Source organism: Rhinolophus sinicus, chromosome 12 (genome assembly GCF_057876585.1).
Source record: "Rhinolophus sinicus isolate RSI-liver-muscle chromosome 12, RSI-T2T, whole genome shotgun sequence".
NCBI lineage: Eukaryota > Metazoa > Chordata > Mammalia > Chiroptera > Rhinolophidae > Rhinolophus > Rhinolophus sinicus.
In genome coordinates this window covers 14483738-14504736 of record NC_142512.1, presented here as the reverse complement: position 1 = coordinate 14504736, position 20999 = coordinate 14483738, and the positions used below count along the sequence as shown (strand labels likewise).

Here is a 20999-nt window from a genome sequence, read left to right as displayed (position 1 = left end):
GGGGTGAGAGGGGAAAGAGGGTGTTGGAGAAGGGAAGGGTAGGGGAGCGTGGGAGGGAGGGGAAGGGGGCCCTAAAAGGGGGTCCCCTATAGAGGGGAGGGGGCTTGGGGAGCACACCCCGGTTCTCAGGAGGGGCGGGGGCACCGGGGGCTGGCAGCCCCGGGGCTCGGGGGCTGGGGCATGAGCTGAGGTGGGGGAGGGAAACTGGATTTCGGGGAGCCCCGGGGTGGGGGGGTGTCTTGCCTACTGGCCAGAGGCTAGGGGCCTTTGCAGGGGAGGGGGGGGGGCTTGGAGGCGGCAGCGGCCGAGGGAGCGCTGAAGCTGAGGAGGGAAGGGGAGAGAGGAGGAGAGAGGAAGCAGGGGGAGGGAGGGAGGGAGCGAGGAGCCAGAATGGGGGGGGTGCCTTGGCAGAGTTAACTCCTTCAGTGCTGGCAGGAACCCGGATAATGGGAAAGGATATGGAAGCAGAAGCGGAGAGGCCCTGAGGCAAACATGGAGACCTGGCCAACCACCAGCAAGGACAGCAGACATGACGAGGGTGGATTTCATTTATTAGAGGAGAAAGCACCCATAGTTGGGCTGGGAGCACCCATGTTTGTTTAAATACTGGACAGGCCATGGCAGGGCGTAGGGCTGAGGGAGGGGCTGGCAGGAGGGAATCCCAGGCTTAGTTCTCCCTCAGGATTCACAGAAGGAAACCCAAAAAGTAATTATATCCTGTACTCTTTAGTGCCAGAAATGGGGGCAGGCAAAGGAAAGGAGGAAGCCAGAGGGAGAAGGGGCTAAAGGACAGGAGAGTGCATTCTTTGTCCCCCTAACTCAGGATTTGTCCCCAGGATCCCAAAGTCTCAGTTCAATATCAGGAGTACTTTGCTTACCCCTTCAACCCTGCCTACTCCCTCAGGAAGTCAGACCCCCACCCTCACCCCCTTACCTGATTCTCTGAGATGGAAGCCTCATAATAGTCCAGGATGTCTGTCACAGGAACAGCACTGAGTTACCCTCCCCCACCCCTGCCTCCCTGGCCACCCCTGCCATCACTTCGCTTCCTTCTTTCTGGTAAGGGAGGAGCTCCTCTAGCCAAGGCTAGTGGATAGTCCCTCAGGGAGGGACACTGTTAGCATGACCCCTGCATGAAACTCCTGCTTGGACCAAATAATCTCCAGGCTCCCAACCAGCCCCCAAATTCAGTAATTGCCCTCACGAGCTTAGGCCAGACCATTCCACCATTGCCCCTCAGAAAACTGGGACTACTCACCCAGCAAAGCCTGGAAGAGGTCACTGTGCAGCACTGTGAGGAGACGGGGTGCCCATCGCAATAGTGGGGGAGCCAGGAGCCAGAGGGCTGACCTGGGAGCTGGTGAAATGCAAGTGAGGGTGGGCGAATTAGAACAAGGAAGAGAGACCAATGCCCTCACTCACCTCATCTTTCCCAGCCTTTGCCCTTTCACCCCAGACTCTATGGAAAGGTCAGGGAGAAGGATCCTGAGTCTCAGCCCCACACTCCACCCCCAGGCCTCTGCTTCACAAGGACTTCTATTTTCACCTCTTGGTCTCTCTGACATCTCTCTCTTCTCTCACTTTAATCTCCCTAATCCCCCAGAATTAGAGCTGAGCTGCCTTCTCCCCACCCAATTCTAGCTGTTAGGTCAAATAAGCATTCTCAGAACAAACCCAGCGATGTCCCATTCTTCCCTAGGTCCCTAGGCACCTCCACCACCACCTTGTTCCACATACCCTGGGCTCCTCTCCCCAAAGCCAGGCACAATTTAGCTACACTTTCCTAAGGGACTGAGAACGAGGGTCACCCCCAAGGAGGCCCCAATAGCTCAAAAATAAAGGAAACTGAGCTCAGCTCTCTCTCCTCCAGTGCCTGTCCTCAGTGGGAATGGCAGAAAGAGGGGCATAAATTACCTGGGACATGTTGACCCAGGACTAGAGAAGTGTGGAAGAGTGTGGAAACATGAGAATTCCTATAGTTCTTCTCAGGCCTGGGAAGACTCCATCTACCCAGAGGTCTAGCCTGAGCACATGGTCTCAGGAAGGAAGGGATTGCAGAGAGAGAGGCAGATGTTGAGGAAGGTCTCAGTGGCCCTACATGGGAGGCAGTGAACTCCAGGAGGGAAGAGGAGGTCCTTGCTACTGTGAAAATGTAGGTGTTTCCAGAGTTAGTGATACCTCCTAGGTCTTAGGAGAATATGCTTAGGACATTCACACCCCAGTCCGAGTCCCCCACTCCGCCATTCCTCTCCCTTTTGTGGAGATGGACTTTAAGAGATCCCAGCGTCGTCCTTCTATGCCGCTGCCTCTATTTATGCTTCTCTCTTCCCACCTCCTTTCTAACTCTTCTTGGGAAGTTCTCCTTTCAGTCTACCCTACATCCCTCTGGCTGCAGTTCCCTAAGCTCCAACTTCTTCAGTTCCAGCCTATCCCATCACGCCTTCTGAGGACTACTCTCTAGTTCGGACAGACGGGAGGAAGGAGTTTTGGAGAGACAAGGGACGTTTGGAGATCACCCTAGGTCAACCAGAATGCAGGACTCAGGAGCACTCGGAACTACAGCTCCCAGCATGCCCCGGCGGCCGGAAAGCTCCGCCCGCCGCCCGGGGCATTGTGGACGATGAGTCAGAGGTGGGGGGACCCAGACCTTGGCTGACGGGAGTAGAGCGTTAGGTCAGACCTCAGAGCAGCAACAGCCGGAGCGGTTCAGAGATGCAGGCGGCGAGGACGGCTCCGAGAGTGGGGCGACAGCTGCTGAGGTTGGGGTGCGGGAGGTGTGTATACGCCGGGAGGGATGGGGGCAGCGGGCCTGGGGACCCGGCCAGGACTGAACCCCCAACTCCCCACAGCTCGCGGCCCTGTACTCTCCTGGGGCAGCCCCAGCCATGCCCTGCTCGACGACCTTATGCCAATGGGGCCACTCAGGTAGGTGACGGCGGCTTTGGGACGGTGGAAGAGTGATGCTTGGGGTGGGCGTCCGACGCGTCTCCCACCTCCCTGACGTCGACAAGGGTCTCCCTCTTAGTGCCAGTCATCTGCAGACTGGCCTGGCACAAAAAGTAGGGGAAAGGGCAGGCCAGGGTGCCCGGGGACGAAACTAGGGGAAAGGTCGCCGGATCCGCCCTTCCCCGGCACCTAGCTCTCCCGGGCACTTGGGTATCCCTTTCCCGGCCGCGCTAACTATCCCTTTCCCCAGGCGGTTCTGGACAAGTCAGATTCTCTCTCTTCTGAGGCTTCGACCAGGGAGAAACGGGCCAAGCCGGTAGGTGACCCAAGGCCTGGAGGAGCTAAGCGAGGGGTGGACCCACCTCAGCCAGCTCCCTGAAACCCCCTTCTCCTGGCGCAGGAATCTAAGTCCTTTGCTGTGGGGATGTTTAAGGGCCAGCTCACCACGGATCAGGTGTTCCCATACCCGTCTGGTAAGGGTTAGTCAGAGATAGGTGGGGGTAGGTGGGTTCCCCTGACCTGCCTGGCCTGACCTGCCCATACCTGCTGCCCTGCAGTGCTCAACGAGGAGCAGATGCAGTTTCTCAAAGAGCTGGTGGGGCCTGTGTCCCGTTTTTTCGAGGTGAGGAATTACTGGGGCTGGGAAAGAGGGCATGGTCCTCTATGGGTTGGGAGAGGTTAAGAAGCTCAAAAGGAGCCTGGATGTGGGATCTTGTGACTTCCCCAGGAGGTGAACGATCCTGCCAAGAATGACATGCTGGAGCAGGTGGAAGAGCCCACCATGCAGGGCCTCAAGGAGCTGGGGGCCTTTGGTCTGCAAGTGCCCAGTGAACTGGGTGGAGTGGGCCTCTGCAACACCCAGGTGAGGGAGCCAGCCCCTCAGTCACTTCCCAGTATCCCAGATTCAGCTCCTTCCTCAACCCTGGGGCTAAGGTCTCTGCCACGCATCTGGCGGTCTATGGGATGCTGACTCTCCCAATGTGTATACCCTCCTGCTCCATACACAACACCAAACTACATGCAGTCCCCTAGGGCCATGGACCTCACCCAGGTTCCCAAATCCTAATGAATCTCTAAGGTGGGTACTGCCTTACGTAAGGGTATTACGGACACCAGCCAGCCAGTGTCCTTCTCTGCCATGGTCCTCCTCTCTACACACTGTGTGGGGATGCCCAGATCAGGGCGTGCCCTATTGCCCACTTTTCCTGCTAAGGGTAGGTCTGCATGCAGCCAGTTACAGCCCCAGATGCCCTCTTTTCCTCCAGTATGCCCGCTTGGTGGAGATCGTGGGCATGCATGACCTTGGTGTGGGCATCACCCTGGGGGCCCATCAAAGCATTGGATTCAAAGGTATCCTGCTCTTTGGCACGAAGAAACAGAGAGAAAAATACCTCCCCAAACTGGCATCAGGTGAGACAGGCCTAGGAGCCCGTAGGGATTGGGGGGTGTCCTGGGCTCGACACCAATTAGGCTGGTGCTACTTAGCCACCACATAGTTGGGTGGGTGGGTTGGGGGGTGTTCTGGGAAGGCGTCACAGGGTGCTGGCATAGAAATGGGAAGAAACTGAATACTACCAGAGGTGTTAAGGGGTAACGGGAGGGGGGGCACTGAGGGGCCTTCAATGTCCATCAGGACCCAGCAATGGGCCCAGCATAAAGGAGCTCTCTGCCCAACAGGGGAGACTTTAGCGGCTTTCTGTCTAACCGAGCCCTCAAGTGGGTCAGATGCAGCCTCCATCCGAACCTCAGCTGTGCCCAGCCCGTGTGGAAAATATTACACTCTCAATGGAAGCAAGATTTGGATCAGGTAATCTTCCCTTTCTCCCCTCCTCTCCATCTCTGCCCACTGCTGTCCTGCATGCCCTGATTACCCTTTTTTCCACAGTAATGGGGGCCTGGCTGAGATCTTCACAGTCTTTGCCAAGACACCAGTTACAGATGCAGCCACAGGGGCTGTGAAGGAGAAGATCACAGCTTTTGTGGTGGAGAGGGCTTTTGGAGGTGTTACCCAGTGAGTGAGCCTGGGGAAGAAGAGATTGAGCCAGGGAGGGGTCAGTACTGAACTCCAGGGCAGACGGCTGTTAGAGGTCACCCTGGGGATTTGTGCAAAAGCCAAAGCAGCTGGACAGCATGTTTCCTTTGGGACTTATGTATAAAACTGATCTAAAGCTTTGGTTCCAGCAACCAATGAGCCCAACACATGGCAGTAGAACAGTCAGGCCTCCTCAGCCCTCTGGGCATGCAGGGAATTGTTGCCTGTACCCTCTTACAGGCTAGGCTGGGAATTATAGTCTCTCCCTGGTTCATAAAAAACGAAGGGGCAGTTTTCCCTGCAACTTGTTGAACACACCTCTGCTTCTCTGCTCTGCCCTGCCACAGTGGACCCCCTGAGAAGAAGATGGGCATCAAGGCCTCAAACACAGCAGAGGTGTACTTTGATGGAGTACGAGTGCCATCAGAGAATGTGCTGGGCGAGGTGGGGGGCGGCTTCAAGGTCGCCATGCACATTCTCAACAATGGAAGGTTTGGCATGGCTGCAGCCCTTGCAGGCACCATGAAGGGCATCATTGCTAAGGCGGTGAGTACGCTGCTTGAGTCTGTAGCTAGCCTGAATCTAAGTTACCCTGTCTCCTTTCCCATGTGTCCACTGCCTTGCAGGCACTCCCGCCACCAGAGACCCTTCCCCCAACAGCAGCGCCAGACCTGATAGCTTAGATCCCCCATCCAGCCTAGACTGAACTCTTCCTGGCTGTGGCCAAAGCCCAGCCCTCCAAGCCCAGTCCAGCCCTTCTTCCAGGAGGACTAGAGAACCACAGTGGGAAACAGGTGTCCTCTTCCAGGTGGATCATGCTGCTAATCGTACCCAGTTTGGGGAGAAAATTCACAACTTTGGGGTGATCCAGGAGAAGCTGGCCCGGATGGCTATGCTCCAGTATGTGACAGAGGTGAGGGTCCTCCCACTATCTCCCCAGAGCCCTGTGGCCTTCTTCCCAGTCGGGTTGGACTACAACCCCCAGCAGCACCTGGGGCAGTGGGTCTCCAGCTTTACACCAATGCCCTAGGGGATGCGGGGAGGCATAGTCAGCTCAGCTGCTGCAGAAGGGGAGGAGCCATGCGGTTCTGCTGAGGTGCCTCCAGAGGTACCTGAAATTTATTCTACCCCCACACCCACCATTACCTCTTCACCCCTTTTAAGAAGTCAAATGTCTGGAAGCCCTGATGAACTGGCTTAGGGGACCAAATATTTCAACATGCCTGATGAGTTAGAAGGTGAAGGCAAGGACCACAGGGAGCTGGGGCAGATCTGGTCTTGGAGATTTGGGTGATCAGGTAGAGTTGATGCAGCTATTTTCCTTCCCATGTCCCAACCATGCAACCTCAGTCCATGGCTTACATGGTGAGTGCCAACATGGACCAAGGATCCACAGACTTCCAACTAGAGGCCGCCATCAGCAAAATCTTTGGCTCGGTGAGGTCCCAGGACTGCAGGGAGGGAGGGCCCAGTTCGGGAGCTCGGCTCCAAAACCAATCCAATGTGATTCTTTTTCCCTAGGAGGCAGCCTGGAAGGTGACAGATGAATGCATCCAAATCATGGGGGGCATGGGCTTCATGAAGGTACAGGATGGTTCTCTGCCAGGGGCAGCCACAATTGGGCTGGGAGAAGTAGGCAGGCATATCTCAGCAGGGGCATATGATCTGTCTTCCCCTGTGCTAGGAGCCTGGGGTAGAACGCGTGCTCCGAGATCTTCGTATCTTCCGGATCTTTGAGGGGACGAATGACATTCTCCGGCTGTTTGTGGCTTTGCAGGGCTGTATGGTAAGAGGGAGAAGAATTGCAGGGGGAGGTGGAAAGGACAGGGAGTCCTGACTGTTGACCTTCCTCCCCGACAGGACAAAGGAAAGGAACTCTCTGGGCTTGGCAATGCTCTAAAGAATCCTTTTGGGAATGCTGGCCTCCTGCTAGGAGAGGCAGGCAAACAGCTGAGGCGGTAAGCTTGGGGCGAGGCCAGGCCAGGCCAGGGCAAGGCGATATATGGCAACTAACCAGTCACTTCCCCTTCCTCTAAGGCGGGCAGGGCTGGGCAGTGGCCTGAGTCTCAGTGGCATCGTCCACCCAGAGTTGAGTCGGAGTGGTGAACTGGTAAGTAGTCAAGGCTTGGGGGGGTACAGCCTATGTCAAGAGTTGATGGGGCTGGGCCCCCGTTGAGCCCAGGGCGCCTTCCTCATCTCCTCAGGCAGTGCAGGCTCTGGAGCAGTTTGCCACTGTGGTGGAGGCCAAGCTGATAAAACACAAGAAGGAGATTGTCAGTGAGTAAGCCCTACACCATTCCCACCCCCTCCTTTTCCTCTCCCTCTGACTAACACCCACCACCCCCTATCCCATCTACCTGACAGATGAACAGTTTGTGCTGCAGCGTCTGGCAGACAGTGCCATTGACCTCTATGCCATGGTGGTGGTTCTCTCCAGGTGAGGAGGCAGTGTAGGAGGACTGAGCTGCAGGGGGGTCCTGGGCTAGGGTCACAGCCCAAATTTATTTCTTCCTCCTGTTTCCCATCAGGGCCTCAAGGTCCCTGAGTGAGGGCCACCCCACAGCCCAGCATGAGAAAATGCTCTGTGACAGCTGGTGTATTGAGGTGAGATTCGGAGTTGCCAAGGGCAGGTGGGGGACTGGGGGCTCAAGGCATAGGCCTGAACCCCTCCTTCCCTCTCCTCAGGCTGCAGCCCGGATCCGGGAGAACATGGTTGCTCTGCAGTCTGACCCCCAGCAGCAGGAGCTCTTCCGTAACTTCAAAAGCATCTCCAAGGCCTTGGTGGAGCGCGGTGGCGTGGTCACCAGCAACCCCCTTGGCTTCTGAATACTCCCAGCCAGGGCCTGGCCAGGAATGTGCCTTCTCTCAAGCCAAAGCCCAGGCCTCTTTCCCTTGGGCCCCAGTTCTGCCTTAAAGGGGCCTCGCCCCAGGACTGTGCCTGCTGTCAGTGGGAATACTCACTGTCTCACAAATAAAGTCTAACGAGTCATGCTTTGCTACTGTGTCTCACTCAGTCCTTTCCCTCAGTGCCTGCCTCCCTCCCAAAGAAAGGAGCCAGAGGAACAGGGAGTTTGCCCCTATTGCTTTATTTGGTGTTTTATATAAGTGACTAAAATAAATAGAGTAACAAAAGCAGCTACACGGCCCCCCAAATACCAAACACCCCAGCTTTGACTGCTGTCAAGGGTGACCAACCCCCCAACCCCTCCTCCCAGGGTAGCAGGACAGAGCTGACTGGGTGAATGGAGTAGGAGGTCACATTTTGGGGTTAAGAGAAGGGCCCGGGAGATGGGGATTCTTCATATAAAAGAGGAAATGCCTACTAAAAAAATAGTCCAAAAAATGTAGGAAAGTCTATTTTAACCCCCCAAAAGGCTTACAAAAAACAATAAAGCTAAAAATAACCAAAGGTCCCTTGTACACCCCCGAGGGGAGGGGGAGGAACCAGGCACTGCTGGTAAGTGGCAACAATCTCACAGCAGGCAGCAGCCCACAGGACAGGCTGAGCCCAGGCACCTCTGGAGGAGTAATAAGCATGTGAGTGACAAAACACCCAATCACAGGACAGGAGCACCAAGCATGGACTGGACAGGCCAAGGGTAGAGATCCAGCATGGCCCCAGTGGGCTCTACATAACATCCACAAAGAACTCACTGGGGTTGCCCATGGCCATGTGGAAGCTTTGGCGGCTCGCTGTCAGCTCTGGGGGCACTGAGCCCAGGTCTCTGACTGGAGGAGCCCCTGGGGGCTGCACTGCTGGAGGGACTGGTGGGGGAGGTGGGGGCATCATGACCACCATCATGGGGTTATACGGGAGGGCCATACCGGGGGGTGGTCCATAGGGATGGAGCCCTGGGTGGGCTCGGAGATTGGGAGCACCGCCTGATGAGCTCCTGGAGGGGGGAGGGCCCCCATCACCAGTGCCACCAGGTTCCCCACCCCGCCGAAGGCTGCCCCCCCGGCTGGAGGGCTCAGACTCACTGCCGCTGCCGGACTTGGACTCAGGGGCCCGCTCCTCAGGCCTCCCTGTGCGCCCTGCCCCCCCATCGCTTCGTGTGGACCCACTGCTCCGGCTCCCTGTTGGGGGAGAGGAGGGAACAACTGAGTCCTAGCCCAGGGTCCCTCAGCCTCCCTAGCCCCTGCTTCTGCCTCTCCTCCCTGGTTTCCCCTAGTTCCCCACTCCTCTATCTGGCAGTTACTTACCTTCACTGTGCTGGCTGCTAGCACTGCCTCCACCATAGGTGTAGGACGAGAGCTCATGGTAGGGTGGGGGCTGGGGGCTGTATGGATGCGGGGCTGGGTACTGGTAGGAGAAGGTGGGAAGCAGGGGCCAAGGGGTGGCCCCAGGCAGAGGAGCCAAGGTGTCCTGATCCGAAGCCCCACTGGAGCCATCATTATCATTCAGAGACAGGTTGACTAGGTCTGGAAAGTAAGAGAAGAGACTAAGAATCACTGCTTTGAGAGACCAGGACACCAGGACATTGAATGAAGATGAACTGGGAACTGTTTCCCCAGAATAATCCATAATGGGGGTTATAATGAAGGCCTCCAACAGGAAATTCCCCACTTGTCACTGCTATCAGGGCAGAAAGTCAGCCAGGGCCACAAGTACCATATGCTTTTAGGCGACTCAGGTAGAGGCACCCCCTCCCCCCAGCAGACATAGCCCTGTACCTGGCGCACAGCTTGTCCAGCAGAACATGTGTCATTGGCCAGTGCTAGGGTCTAGAGCAGGACACATACTGCTCAACAGTCCAAAGTGGCCCTGGCTGGTTTCTGGGCAAAGTCTGGGGTTGGAGAGGGGCACTCACAACTCTCACAGCCACCACTGAGGTCTCCGAAGACATAATAGCACTGTTCAGAGAAGGTGATCTTGTTTACGGTGTGTCGAATAAGGCCCGCTTTGAGCAGTCCGCTGGCATACTTGCGGGCCTCCCGCCGCTCAGGAAAGCCCTCCACGTGATGGTAGAGCCAGTCTACCACGTCCGATCCTGGGATCACCCAGAGCAGAAAAAGGTCTCAGGTTCTATTCCCTGACTCCTGCCTCACTCCTGCCTGAGCCATTCCCGGCTTTGGCCTCCTCCTTTTCCTCTCCTTCCCATGCCACCTGCCCAGGGCCCAGCTATACCCAGAAAGGCATTAGGGATGGTGATCTTGAGCCACATGCGGTCCCGAACTTCTAGTCCAGACTCTGGAGCTGCCATGGCCTTGGTGACGGATGCCATGTCTGTATGGATGGAGAGACCCCGGCCCTCACAGCCTGACAAGAAAATTAGGGAATCAGAGGAAGGACCTAGCACCAAAGAAAGATGGGATTATAACACTGCTGGGGGACTGTCTGGAGGGAGTAGAATTAGGCGGGCCTGGGGGCTCACCATCAGGCAAAGAGGACCCAGATGTAATGGTGCTCATGGAAGAGGAACCTGGATAGGCTGGGAAGGTGCCAGTCAGCGCAGCAGAGTGGGAGACCCAGGCAGCGGGGTCAATTGGCTGGATGGGCTCATCTGAGACAGAGAAAACCACCAAGATGATCACTTCCCAGTCCCAGAGAGCCACCCTGTCCCTCCCTGACTCAGATTTGACCTTCCTCCATCCATTCCCCATAGCCTAGCGGCCCAGCCTCAGATCCCAGCTCTCCCATCCTCTCCGCTGCAGGCCCTCCTGAGCACCACTCACTTCGGGGGAGAGTGAAATAGGCCTGGGGAGAGGGATCCCAGCACTTGGCCACAGTCAGCACGATGGGGCTGTGGGGAAGAGGAGAAGGCCAGTCAAGCAAGGGTGAAAAGAGTGCCCTCAGGAGAGCGGAGGCCTGGAATGAGAATGGGTTGAGGGACAGAAAAAGAGCGGACATGGCTGGGCCCGAGAAGGTGAGGGTGGAAGGCTCCACAATGGGAGTGACTCACCAACATGGCTAACTCTTAAAAACACACTGCTGAGTCAGACAAGAAAGTACACACTGTATAGTTCCATTCAGAGAAAGCCCCAAAACAGGTAAAAGTAAACTGTTGTTCAAGGATACGTGCATGGGTGGTAAAACTACCAAATGAAGCGCAGATTTTATCACAGTGATGACCAAAGAATCCGGAGAGTGATTACCCCTAGGGACAGTGAGGAGGGTGGGAGTCGAAAGGGACACTGGGGGAAACTTTTAGGGTATCAGCAATCTTCTATTTCATGATCTAGGCAGTGGTGACAGCGGAACTCATTCACTCTAGAATTACTCATTACATCACATGTTTTTTGTTTTATGTACTTTCTAGTTGCGTGTTGTTTCGCTACTTTTTAAAACTATGAAACAAAAGGTGAAAAGGCAAGAGCAAGAGGACTGAGCACCTGAGAGCAGCTCAAAGGCTCACCCTGGCTTGTGCACAATGTCTCTCAGCACCCGCACTGCATCGTCGTTGCTCATGTTCTCAAAGTTCATGTCATTCACCTGGAAGTGAGAGGAAGTGGGTCAGAGGTAGGGCGGGAGAGGCTGAGAGCCCCTGCCCGAGTTGGCGCTGGTGGCCCTGCCCCAGCACACCTGCAAAAGCATGTCCCCTGGCTCGATGCGCCCGTCAGCTGCCACGGCCCCACCCTTCATGATGGAGCCGATGTAGATGCCCCCGTCTCCCCGCTCATTGCTTTGGCCCACAATGGAGATGCCCAGGAAGTTGTACTTCTCTGTGGAGGGAGTCCATGTGATGAGGGGAAGCCCAAGCCACATGACCCCCAAGCTCTGGAGACCAGCCCCCCAGCCCCAGGCTCCCTCCATACCCATATTGAGTGTAACTGTGATGATGTTGAGAGACATGGTGGAATCGGTGACGCTGCTGAAGGACGAGGTCTGTGGTGGGAAAAGGGAAAGAAGCTAGACTGTCTTCAACAACCCGGGGATAAGCCCTGGGATTCTGTCTGTGCCCTTGTACCCCCTAAACCAAAGCCCAGGCCCCCAACTTTTCCAAGGTTCCATGACACCCCCTCACCCTCTCCAGACGGGGTGGCCGCTGTTTCCTCCGCCGCCGGTGGCGTTTGAGGAGGCGAGAGGCACTGCTCTGCTCCGTGGAGCTGCTGAACCTGTCAGGAGGTTGGGAAGGGAGCACTTGCAGGTGGAGGTGGTCATGGGGCCAAGAGAAAGATGAAAGGATTGGCTGAAGGGGCTGGTGCCCTGGGGAGAGATCTGTGGAGCCATACCTGCTCATGGTGTCATCCTCATCGGAGTCCCCCAGGCTGGTGCTCTCCAGCTCACTGGTCATGAGGGTTGAGGAGCTCTCGTACCCAGCCAGGTGGCGCTCCAGCCTGGAAGGGCCGCTGGGTCTGTGGCCCCCAGCTGAGTATGAACAGGAACTTCAGGAACCAGGCCTCATGCTCCTTACCCTCATCAAGGCTTGGGTCTGACCCAACCCCTTCCCAACTCCAGTCAACCTGGGAGGGCCCAGCCCCCCTCACCGCCATGCTCACTGCTGTCTCTCCTGCGAGGCCGCTCCCGCCTCAGAGACACTACTGACTCTGTTTCCGTCTCAGGCTCAAGATTTTCCCGGCTGCTGGACACATTAGGGCTAGATGGGCAGAGATGGTTGCCAACCTGAGCCAGTGGGACAGGGCTCTAAATCCTTGGCGTCCCCACCCATGGGGCTTGGATTCCCTCTTCACCTCCCTTCCTTGGACTCAAGAATCCCAAAGACTCACTGGAAGGATGGAGGCCTGGAGTCCCCAATGCCACTGGTCCTTTCCGGTGGCAAAGGGGGTAATGGTGGGGGTGGAGGTGCCAGTTCTGTCCGAGGCTCCTGGGCTGGGGGAGTCATCTCAGGTTGGGTGTTATCTGATGACACAAGCTAGAAGGGTGTAAGTGATTAAAAAAACAAAACAAAACTGGTTCAATTGGGAAGTGAGGCATATGACATCGGAGTGACGGAAAGGACTAGAAAAGGAGACAGGGTCTGAGAAAGCCTGGAGAAAAGCACAGAAAAGCAGTAGCAAGCATTAGAGGCTCCAGGAGAAGAAGGCTGAGGGGCTCCAGCTGGCTCTCTCCAAATAGGTAAGGAAGCAAAGAGCCAGGGCCTCCAACAACTAAACAACAGTTGGGCTACAAGGCCAGAGAGAAGCTTGGAGGAGCTTAGTGATACAGGAGGGACTGGGCCCTCAGAGCCAGGGCCCCTTACCCAGGAGACCACCCTTCCATTGAAGCAGGGAAGGCGAGCATTGTCATCTGAAATTTCTTCCTTCACCACCCTGTCGAGAGAAGGGATGAAAGTGAGACTGGACTAGCTCCCCCCACTTGCATCCCCAAAGTTTCTCCCAATCTTTATCCAGCTCAAGGATGTTGATGTTCTCCTACCCTGTCCAAGTCCTCTTCTCTTATACTAAAACACTTTGCTCTTACACCTAAGAAATTTCCAAACTCAATTCCCTTTCCTTATTTCTCCTTCTCTCCCCAGCTCATCCTCAGGGGCTCAATGCTGCTCCAAAGATCTCGAGTGTGATTCGAACCTCTCAGTCCAATTTCAAAGTCCATCTCCTAAGGTTAACCCCGGTGCCCAAAATATCTGTCAAATGTGAGGAGCCTTGCTGGCAGCCTCCCCCAAACTTCAACCCTGTTCCTCACACACCTTCCCCAAAAAAGTTGTTGGTTCTCATCTAAGTCTCTACTCTTACGCTTTTCTTAGTTTTCTCTAACTTGCTTCCAGAGAGCTAAGTGTGCTATTTTTGCTTAGGTAAAAATACCCATTAGACCAAAGAATGGTACTTTCTCACTAGGCTGAGAGCTCCCAAGGGGAGGTGAGGCCCAGCTTCCCATTCCCCTGTGCCTCACCTGGCACAAAACTCTGCACCATGCAATCTGGTCTTCCTGACGGACCCCAAAGCCTAGCCCTGGGGTCACCTGTATCATGGGTTCCTTGTGATGGACTGGACTTGCCTCTTCTTCTCAACCACCACATGAAATCATTAATGCCTATTCTGTTCAATATCATGTCTTGGCCACACAGCAAAGTACCCGATGCTCGGTAAATACCATTGAACACTAGTTGACTAAAGGAACATACATATGAACGACAAGGCTCTCTGCCCTGAACAGAAGCTCTCTCACATATACACATCCTCACCCTCAAATTAGGCCATCCTGTCTAATTAACCCTTTATTTAGCCTGATATGGTTCTAGAAGCCTGGATATATGCTAACTTAATCCCATTTGCTTTTAGTTGTGACAACACAGCCCAGTCACTACCAATCTGTCTCAGCATATGTTGTACTCTTCACAACATAATCCAGTCTCAGCATAGCCCAGCCTGCCAAGTTATTCCATTCTGTATTACTATAACCTAGTTTATGGACTAGTCAGACTCAGCACTGACAATTACCACTAACCAAGACTTTACTGTGTGCCATGCACCTGCACTAAGCATTTTACTCTGATTATCTCCGTTTCACAGATGAGATCAAGGCACAGAAGTTTTAAACATTGCCCAATTACACTGCTGACAAATAGAAGAACCTTGATTTAAATCCAAGGTAACTCCCAAACCAGTACCACTTACCCAAGATCAACAATCTTTCTAGACAAAGCCCAGTCTATTCAGCTCTCCTAGAACCCAGCCTACCCCAGCCTAATTCAGCCTGCCTTCAAGAGCTGAGGTTGAGAACCCAGAGAGTTCAGTCCCAGAGGCTATAAACACAAAGGGGCTTACTCTGCATCATTGAAAGTCCCAGTGTAGCCCAGAATGTCCTAAGTCACAGTCTAGCCCAGAATGTCCCAAATTACACCAGGATAACCCAATCTATTCTAGCACAGCCTAGAATGTCACAACATGGAGCTAGATATCTGCACTAATATAAACTAGACTATCCCCAAATGGCTGTCTGTACTAGCATAGACCCCAACAGCTCTGTCTATCCTCTCCTGAGTGTCCCAACAAAAATTAGACCCCAGTACAAACTAAGATCAACCAATAAAACCCAGTAGAGACCAGAATGGCCCAAGTTTCTCCAGGATAGCCTAACCTACTCTAGAACATCCCAATACAGCACTCCCTGCATTAATACAGACTAGAATGTCCCAAAACAATCCTGGCTGCCCTAGTATAGGCCAGAATGTCCCAAGTTGACCTAATATAACTCAATCTAAGATTCCACAGTATCCCACAACATCCCTGTGTATTACAGGACTGCTCAGAATGTACTAAACTATCAGACAATAGATTAATCTACCTCGGCAGTCTACAATATCCCAAAATAAACCAGTGCGCCCCACTCTACTACAGTATAGCCTACTCTTCTCTAGTCTGGTTTAGTATAGCCCAGTCTGTCCTACAGCTCCGTGCGCCTCAATCTGTGCAAGCATAATAACCTTGTCCGTCCTGGGATATCCAATCTACCCCAGCCTAGTACAAGCTGATCCACTATAGCCCAAAAAACCTCAGTATGGACCAGACTAGGCCTGTGCCCTTCAATATTGCCCAATCAACTCCAGCACAGACCCCATCAGCCCCAGTCTAGGCCTCGCGCTCACCCGAAATCCTGATCCATAGACTTGAAAAAGTACTTAGCACCCGCGGGCCGCTGCAGTACGCTCTTAAAATCGCCGAGGGTGATGCGCTCGGCGGGGACGGGGATCTTCACCAGGTAGGGAGTCTCTTCTTCATCCAGGTGGTAAATCACCTTCGTCTCCCCGACACTACCGCCCCCCGCGCCGCTGCCCGCCATGGTCTCGCCCGCGCGCTCTCGGGCTCCGCCGCCCACCCAACAGAGCTAATCTCCCCCGCCGCGCCTGCGCACACCCGCAAACCGACGAGCGAGCGCGGACAGAACCGCCCCAGTGCGAGAGAGATTTAGGAGAAAGGCGGGGGTCAGCCGGGTGGCGGGACGCGGGGCGCGACCCAAAGCCGCGTACTCGGCCGCCGCCGTGAACACCTTTCAGTGCCCCGCCCACCTCCATGCCACGTGATCCAAGCCGTCCCACCCCATTCTCGTAACCGCCACGTGACCTTCTGATCATGTGATCGAACCGGCCCCTCCCAGAGCCCCCGCCACGTGATCGCTGCTTTGGGCAACGGTTTCCTAACCCTCACCGGCCCCGCCCCCAAATGTGTCCCCACCTGCGTCCTCCGAATACCCTGGCTCAACTGGCCTCTGCCCTCACCGGGCAGGCAACCGACTCCCACCCCGCTTAACAGCACTCAAGTGGGTAACTCCAAGCAACCCTCATCCACTGAAGCGTGTGTGGAGAGTAAAGGTGGGTTGTGAGCTTCCTCAGGCGAGGCAAAGCCAACCGAAGCCATAGGGTTGATGGGAAAGGTACAGGGCCGTCATTCTTCAGCTCGGACTTTCAAGATGGGTTTCAGGCCCTCCTCCAGCCTTCTCCAGCCAGCTTCTCTTAAGTCTCCCTCCCAAGCAGGACAGTCAGTGAGGGCTATAAACACAAAAGAGCCCACTCTGCTTTATTTACAACACGCAGGCTACCTGTACAAACAGCTGGCCAGTATTATTAAAAACAAAAGAAATGAAAGAACCTTTGTTTTCCTCCCTCCCTCGGCCAGGCTCTGGTTGGTACTCCACCTCTGAGTTGCCATGCCCAAAAGCGGAATTCCAAAATTAAAAATACAACCGGTGTAGAACGGGGAGTGAGACAGAAGATGAGGGAGGGGAGTGCTATATTTACACTAGAGTTTTATAGACAACTGTCCCGTTCCATCCCAATTCCAATCCTGGCCCAGAAAGTGAGGGGTGGCAGGTCCAAGGGACAGAAATTAAGTGTCTAGGGACCCAGGCAGCCCCCCACCCCTAAATGTAATGGGTCTGTCCGAGTTAAAGTCCACAAGGTGGGAAAGGATAGGGAAGGAACTCATTTCCAAGCCAGTCTCCCTTGGGAATTCCTGCCTTGAAGTAGGACAGTATCCAAGCTTCAGGGGATAGGCTGAGGACCCTGAGGCTTAGTTCCCAAGTCATGTTGTCATTTGGAAGTTCCAGCCTAGAAATGTCAGGGCTCTCCAGATTTGGGAGGCGGACCCCCTAACCGCCGGGCCTCTGGCCGCAGTTCCTTGCACTTCTGGCAGTAAAAGAAGTCAGGGACATTGGTCTTCTTAATCTTAGCACAGGAAAGGTGGATCCATGTTCCACACAGGCTGCACTCAATCATGGGCCGCCCTGCAAAGGGCTTTCGACAGTAACATGTGATCAGGTCCCATGAGTCATCACCTGGGGAAAAGAAGGTTTGTTTGGTGTTCTGTCTGAGCTCTTGCATCCACAACAGCTCCATACCCATCATCCCAGCTGCCCCTATTCAGCCCCAAACTTCTCACCTGATTCTACCATGATGTCTTCATCCATGACCCGCATCTCACCTTCACTGGAGCTGGCATCTCCATCTTGGCTTGTTTCAGTGCTGCCCACCTCCTTGCTTTCACTGTCAGTGGGAGGGGCTCCTTCAGGGTGCACTGTGGCAGGGGGCCTAGGAGCCTCAGGGGGTGTTGGGAGCACAGGGGCTGGGGCTTCACCCCCTACCATTGCTACAATCTCTTCCTCCTCCTCCTCCTCTTCCTCCTCCTCCTCCTCTTCAGAGTCTGTATCACTGGGGGGTGCCCGGGGAGGCCCAGGAGGTGGGAGTCTATCCCCCCGCTCTGCTTTTTTCAACTTCCGCTTCTTGCTCTTCTTGATTCGAGACCTCTTTTCCCCATCCCCAGGGGCTGGCCGAGGCCTCCGAAGCACCCCAAAGCCAGCCCCCCCTCCTGGCCCCAACTTTCGGTTCTTTCGGTCCTTCTTTCGAGGAGGCTGGGAGAGATCCCCCTGGGAAAGGGGCACTGGGGTGAGAGCAGCAGGGGGCCGGGACGCATGTGTCAGGGATGTGGGGGACAGTGGAGATGCCATTTTGGGCCCATCTAGATCAAACAGAGAGTCCTTGAGCTTCATCTTCTCAAGCAGTGTAGCACTGTCAGGGGCCTGCAGACGAGAGAAAGTGGACCTTGGAGGTCCAGGCTGAGTGGGACCTGCTTGAGCCGCCCGTCTCTTGGATGACTTTGCTTTCTTAACAAAGGTCTGGATGGTTCGGAGATCTGAGGGGGCAGAGTCCCAGCCATCACTGTCTGCCGCACTCTCACCTCGCAATGGAGAGCTGGAGCCAGAGGCTGGCCAGTCACTTTCCTTAAAAGGCGGACAAGACCGTGGTCAGCAGGGGGCCCAGTATCATCTCAGCTTCTCTATAAACCCAGCTTGAAAACCAGGGACCAGTCTACTCCCAAATATCCTGCCAAAATCACCAATTCTCACTGTACTCAGAAAATTTATCCCCACCCCAATTCCTATCACCTCTTGAGCACCTCCATGCTACTTCTGCCCTTAAATTCTATCCATCTCCCCAATTCCCACTGCCTTTGTAATGCTGTATCTCCCAACAAGACCCATATTTCTTTAGTTTCCTTTCTGTGTAGCCTCATTTGTCACCATTTTCAGCTTCCTAAAATTTACCCAAAAGCATCTTCAGGTAACATCACCCCAAGACTATTCACTGCTACTCAAGCCATCTATCGCTATTAAGCCCACCCTCATCCCAGATACTAGTCTTCCTACCAGAATTTCTAACTGCCCTAGTCTTACGTATATAATTTCTGGAAGCCTTCTCCTATAAATACAGTCCCATTTGCTCAACAGTCCCTCTAGTCCTAGGCCACCACCCTCAAGTCAGTTGACCTCCTGTCCCTACCTCTTTGCTAGGAGGGATGTAACCAGCATAGGCCAAGACAAAACTACAGAATTTGTTGAAATCTTCAATTGTTCTTCGACGTTTCTCTGGTGGCTGAAAGGAAGGAAATATGTATCACATGGAGTTTAAGAGGGGCATTCCCAAAGAGTAGTCCCAGGAGTGAGGAATCTGGAAAACGTAGGAGGGAGAGGGAGAGAGGAGGGGGGCGGTCAGTAATACTAGGCTGCAAGGTAAAGGGAAACTTCACCTGAGTCTCTGGTTTAAGGGTCGGAGGTGGATCTGTGAAAGCAATAAAAGCTGAGTTAAGGCACTAGAAGAGTCTGTATAAAATCCCACCTCTAAACCTTGGAGATGCCAAGCAAATCCCCTGCTCTCCCAAGTCCCTCAGCCGGGCCAGCAGGCCCCCAGCTGTGCTGGAACCGCCCCTGCTCCCCCTCCCGCCCCGCGAGGGGCGGAGCTTGGGCGCGGCGCGCTCTCAGGCCTCGCTATAGCGCTCCCCTTCCCCCCACCGGAGGCCTGGCGCCCCGCCCCCCCTCACGGTTTCTCTAGACTCGTCTACTCCGATCTCTTAGCGCCCCACCCCGCCATACCGCTCCCGGGGCCGAGCCCGGGCTGCCGCCTGACCCTGTCCTTCACATGCGCCCAGGGCCCCGAGTTTCTGCCGGGCCGCGCTCTACTGCCCCGGGCCCTCCGAGGCTGCACACGCCGCCCGCCGGCCCCCAGGGTCTAGGATGACCACGCTGAACCGCTCCCCGCCCTCCAGCCCCTTCTACTCGAGCACGAGGCCCGGCGCGCCCCTCACCCCCACCCTAAACACACACAGAATCACACATCCAATGCCGGTTCGCGTCCGGGACAGACCCGAAAGCTCTCACCCGGACGCGGCCCCACCTGCCCCCCCCCATACCGCGCTCCCCACAATTTCGCCGTCCCTCCGCCCCCATCCGGGGCTTTGGCCCCTCCCCGTCTCGAGCTTCTAGGGCTCCCGGCCGGGCCCCCAGGCCCTGTTCGGAGCTCTCTCCGGACGCCGACCACCCACCCCCCCGCCCCCGTACTCACCATTAAGTCACTTAGGCTATGGACCCCTAAACTCTAGCCGCCCCCCACCAGCTACTCTACTCTTCCACGCCAACCCCCGCTGCTACCGCCGCTCCGCAACTCCCAAGCTCTAAACCTCGCCGATCAACTCCCCCCCCACCCCGCAACTCGCCGGTCTTAACCCCCACCCCGCCCCACCGCCCCTACAACTACCCAGCTCTCGTCTCTTCCAGGCTCTCTTCCCACAACTACCCCCCGGTACAGGTCCCTCTACCGCAGACAATACCCAGACACCCTCTTCTCCCACAACTATCTGCCCACCCCTCCAACATTCACCAGGCTATCTCCGGCGGCAACTACCGGGAGCTCCGGCACCACCGCCACAAACTCCCCCACCTCGGCGAACTACCGGGCTCCTCACTCAGTCCTCTTCTACCTCCTCCCTCCTCAACAACTCTCCAGCCCCCAGGTCCCCCCAGCCTTCTAGCTTCAGGGCCCCAACCTGCCGGAGGCCCTTTCGGCCCCTAACCCCCAAGCTCCGGGTTTCTAGCTCCCACCCCCCCACACACAGCGTCTGATCTCCAGCTACCCTCAGCCTAGTCTCCCACTCCTCTTTCTCCAAGGTCTCACAACTCGTCGTTCTTCCACCACCAGGGGCAGGCCCCCGACCCCCTCCCCGCGCTCCCTCCGGGGCTCGACCTCCAAGTTTGCCAATTGATTCCTAACCCGCCCCCCGCCGGCTCAGCGTTCCGTGCCGGTCGAGAGCTCACCTTCGGGACTGGGCTCCGCCATGGCTTCCAGCATCGCCCCCTCCCCTCCTCTTGGTCCGGCGCCCCCCTCCCCTAACCCGGGCTCCCGGTGCCGCCTCCGGTGCTCGGTACTCCTTCTGCCTCTTTCCACAGAGGTGTCTGCCTCGGCCCGGTTGTGACTCGAGTCCGCTAGCCGCTGCCGCCACCTCCCTCTACCACTGCCTCCCGCACTCCCGGACCGGGCCCCCTCCCCCCGCGCCGCCGGCCGCCTGCTCCCTCCTCCTCCTCTCTCCTCCCTCCCTCATCTCCTCCCCCCTCCCTACGCGGGCGCCGATGCGCAATGCATCAAGGGACTTGTAGTCCGTCAGGGGACAGCGGAAAGGGGACTGCATAAACCTTGGGAACTTCAGTCCCCAGCAAGCCACGGACTGGCGCAGGCGCACTAAACTGCTCCCCTCCCCCGGGGAGTGGCGGGGAGATTGGAGCAGAGGGTAGAACGGAAGAGCGCGCGCAGGCTCCTGGGAAATGTAGGCTGAGCGCGACTAAGAAAGAAGGGAAAGC

General features: G+C 55.8%; 3 protein-coding genes across 6 annotated transcripts; 1 reads left to right on the top strand and 2 right to left on the bottom strand.

The window, feature by feature from the left end:
* Nucleotides 1-2676: 2676 nt before the first annotated feature.
* Nucleotides 2677-7974, top strand: ACADVL (acyl-CoA dehydrogenase very long chain). Of its 3 annotated transcripts, none has more exons than XM_019745105.3 (20): nt 2677-2759; nt 2850-2925; nt 3197-3262; nt 3347-3419; nt 3504-3568; nt 3674-3808; nt 4212-4356; nt 4624-4753; nt 4832-4957; nt 5326-5524; nt 5787-5891; nt 6329-6415; nt 6500-6562; nt 6663-6764; nt 6839-6936; nt 7016-7088; nt 7183-7255; nt 7343-7415; nt 7507-7582; nt 7664-7974. In XM_019745105.3, exons 1-20 carry the CDS (start codon nt 2713-2715, stop codon nt 7802-7804), a joined length of 1953 nt encoding a protein of 650 aa, XP_019600664.3. In that variant the 5' UTR covers nt 2677-2712; the 3' UTR covers nt 7805-7974. The 3 variants fall into 3 exon arrangements, with proteins under 3 accessions (XP_019600664.3, XP_019600663.3, XP_088658077.1); XM_019745104.3 differs by having other exon boundaries at nt 2677-2774; XM_088801951.1 differs by having other exon boundaries at nt 2677-2925.
* A 71-nt stretch (nt 7975-8045) lies between these two features.
* On the bottom strand, nt 8046-15896 carry DVL2 (dishevelled segment polarity protein 2). 2 transcript variants are annotated; one of them, XM_019745091.3, is made up of 15 exons: nt 15466-15896; nt 13120-13189; nt 12647-12792; nt 12419-12516; nt 12152-12287; nt 11944-12034; nt 11735-11804; nt 11502-11641; nt 11335-11411; nt 10655-10722; nt 10354-10482; nt 10107-10238; nt 9790-9969; nt 9182-9400; nt 8046-9055 (listed from the first exon to the last, which is right to left on the bottom strand). In XM_019745091.3, the coding sequence occupies exons 1-15, from the start codon at nt 15657-15659 to the stop codon at nt 8607-8609; spliced, it is 2199 nt and encodes a 732-aa protein (XP_019600650.1). In that variant the 5' UTR covers nt 15660-15896; the 3' UTR covers nt 8046-8606. The 2 variants fall into 2 exon arrangements, with proteins under 2 accessions (XP_019600650.1, XP_019600649.1); XM_019745090.3 differs by having other exon boundaries at nt 8465-9055; nt 12407-12516.
* Nucleotides 15897-16366: 470 nt separating this feature from the next.
* Nucleotides 16367-20691, bottom strand: PHF23 (PHD finger protein 23). Its single transcript, XM_019745219.3, has 5 exons — nt 20460-20691; nt 18899-18930; nt 18652-18744; nt 17255-18092; nt 16367-17150 (listed from the first exon to the last, which is right to left on the bottom strand). Exons 1-5 carry the CDS (start codon nt 20491-20493, stop codon nt 16933-16935), a joined length of 1215 nt encoding a protein of 404 aa, XP_019600778.1. The 5' UTR covers nt 20494-20691; the 3' UTR covers nt 16367-16932.
* Between the last annotated feature and the right edge of the window lie 308 nt (nt 20692-20999).

What these genes read in the sequence shown, in the direction of transcription:
- ACADVL (XM_088801951.1), top strand. Translation starts at nt 2,713, where the DNA reads ATGCAGGCGGCGAGGACGGCTCCGAGAGTGGGGCGACAGCTGCTGAGG. An exon ending in CCTCCCCAAACTGGCATCAG is followed by an intron (nt 4,357 to 4,623) that starts GTGAGACAGGCC and finishes TCTGCCCAACAG; the next exon opens with GGGAGACTTTAGCGGCTTTC. An exon ending in AGGGCATCATTGCTAAGGCG is followed by an intron (nt 5,525 to 5,786) that starts GTGAGTACGCTG and finishes GTCCTCTTCCAG; the next exon opens with GTGGATCATGCTGCTAATCG.
- PHF23 (XM_019745219.3), bottom strand. Translation starts at nt 20,493, where the DNA reads ATGCTGGAAGCCATGGCGGAGCCCAGTCCCGAAG. An exon ending in GGCGGAGCCCAGTCCCGAAG is followed by an intron (nt 18,931 to 20,459) that starts GTGAGCTCTCGA and finishes TTGCTTTCACAG; the next exon opens with ATCCACCTCCGACCCTTAAA. An exon ending in ACATCCCTCCTAGCAAAGAG is followed by an intron (nt 18,093 to 18,651) that starts GTAGGGACAGGA and finishes CCGCCTTTTAAG; the next exon opens with GAAAGTGACTGGCCAGCCTC.
- DVL2 (XM_019745090.3), bottom strand. Translation starts at nt 15,659, where the DNA reads ATGGCGGGCAGCGGCGCGGGGGGCGGTAGTGTCGGGGAGACGAAGGTG. An exon ending in GAGGATGACACCATGAGCAG is followed by an intron (nt 12,035 to 12,151) that starts GTATGGCTCCAC and finishes ACCTCCTGACAG; the next exon opens with GTTCAGCAGCTCCACGGAGC. An exon ending in GACATTGTGCACAAGCCAGG is followed by an intron (nt 10,723 to 11,334) that starts GTGAGCCTTTGA and finishes TCTTCCCCACAG; the next exon opens with CCCCATCGTGCTGACTGTGG.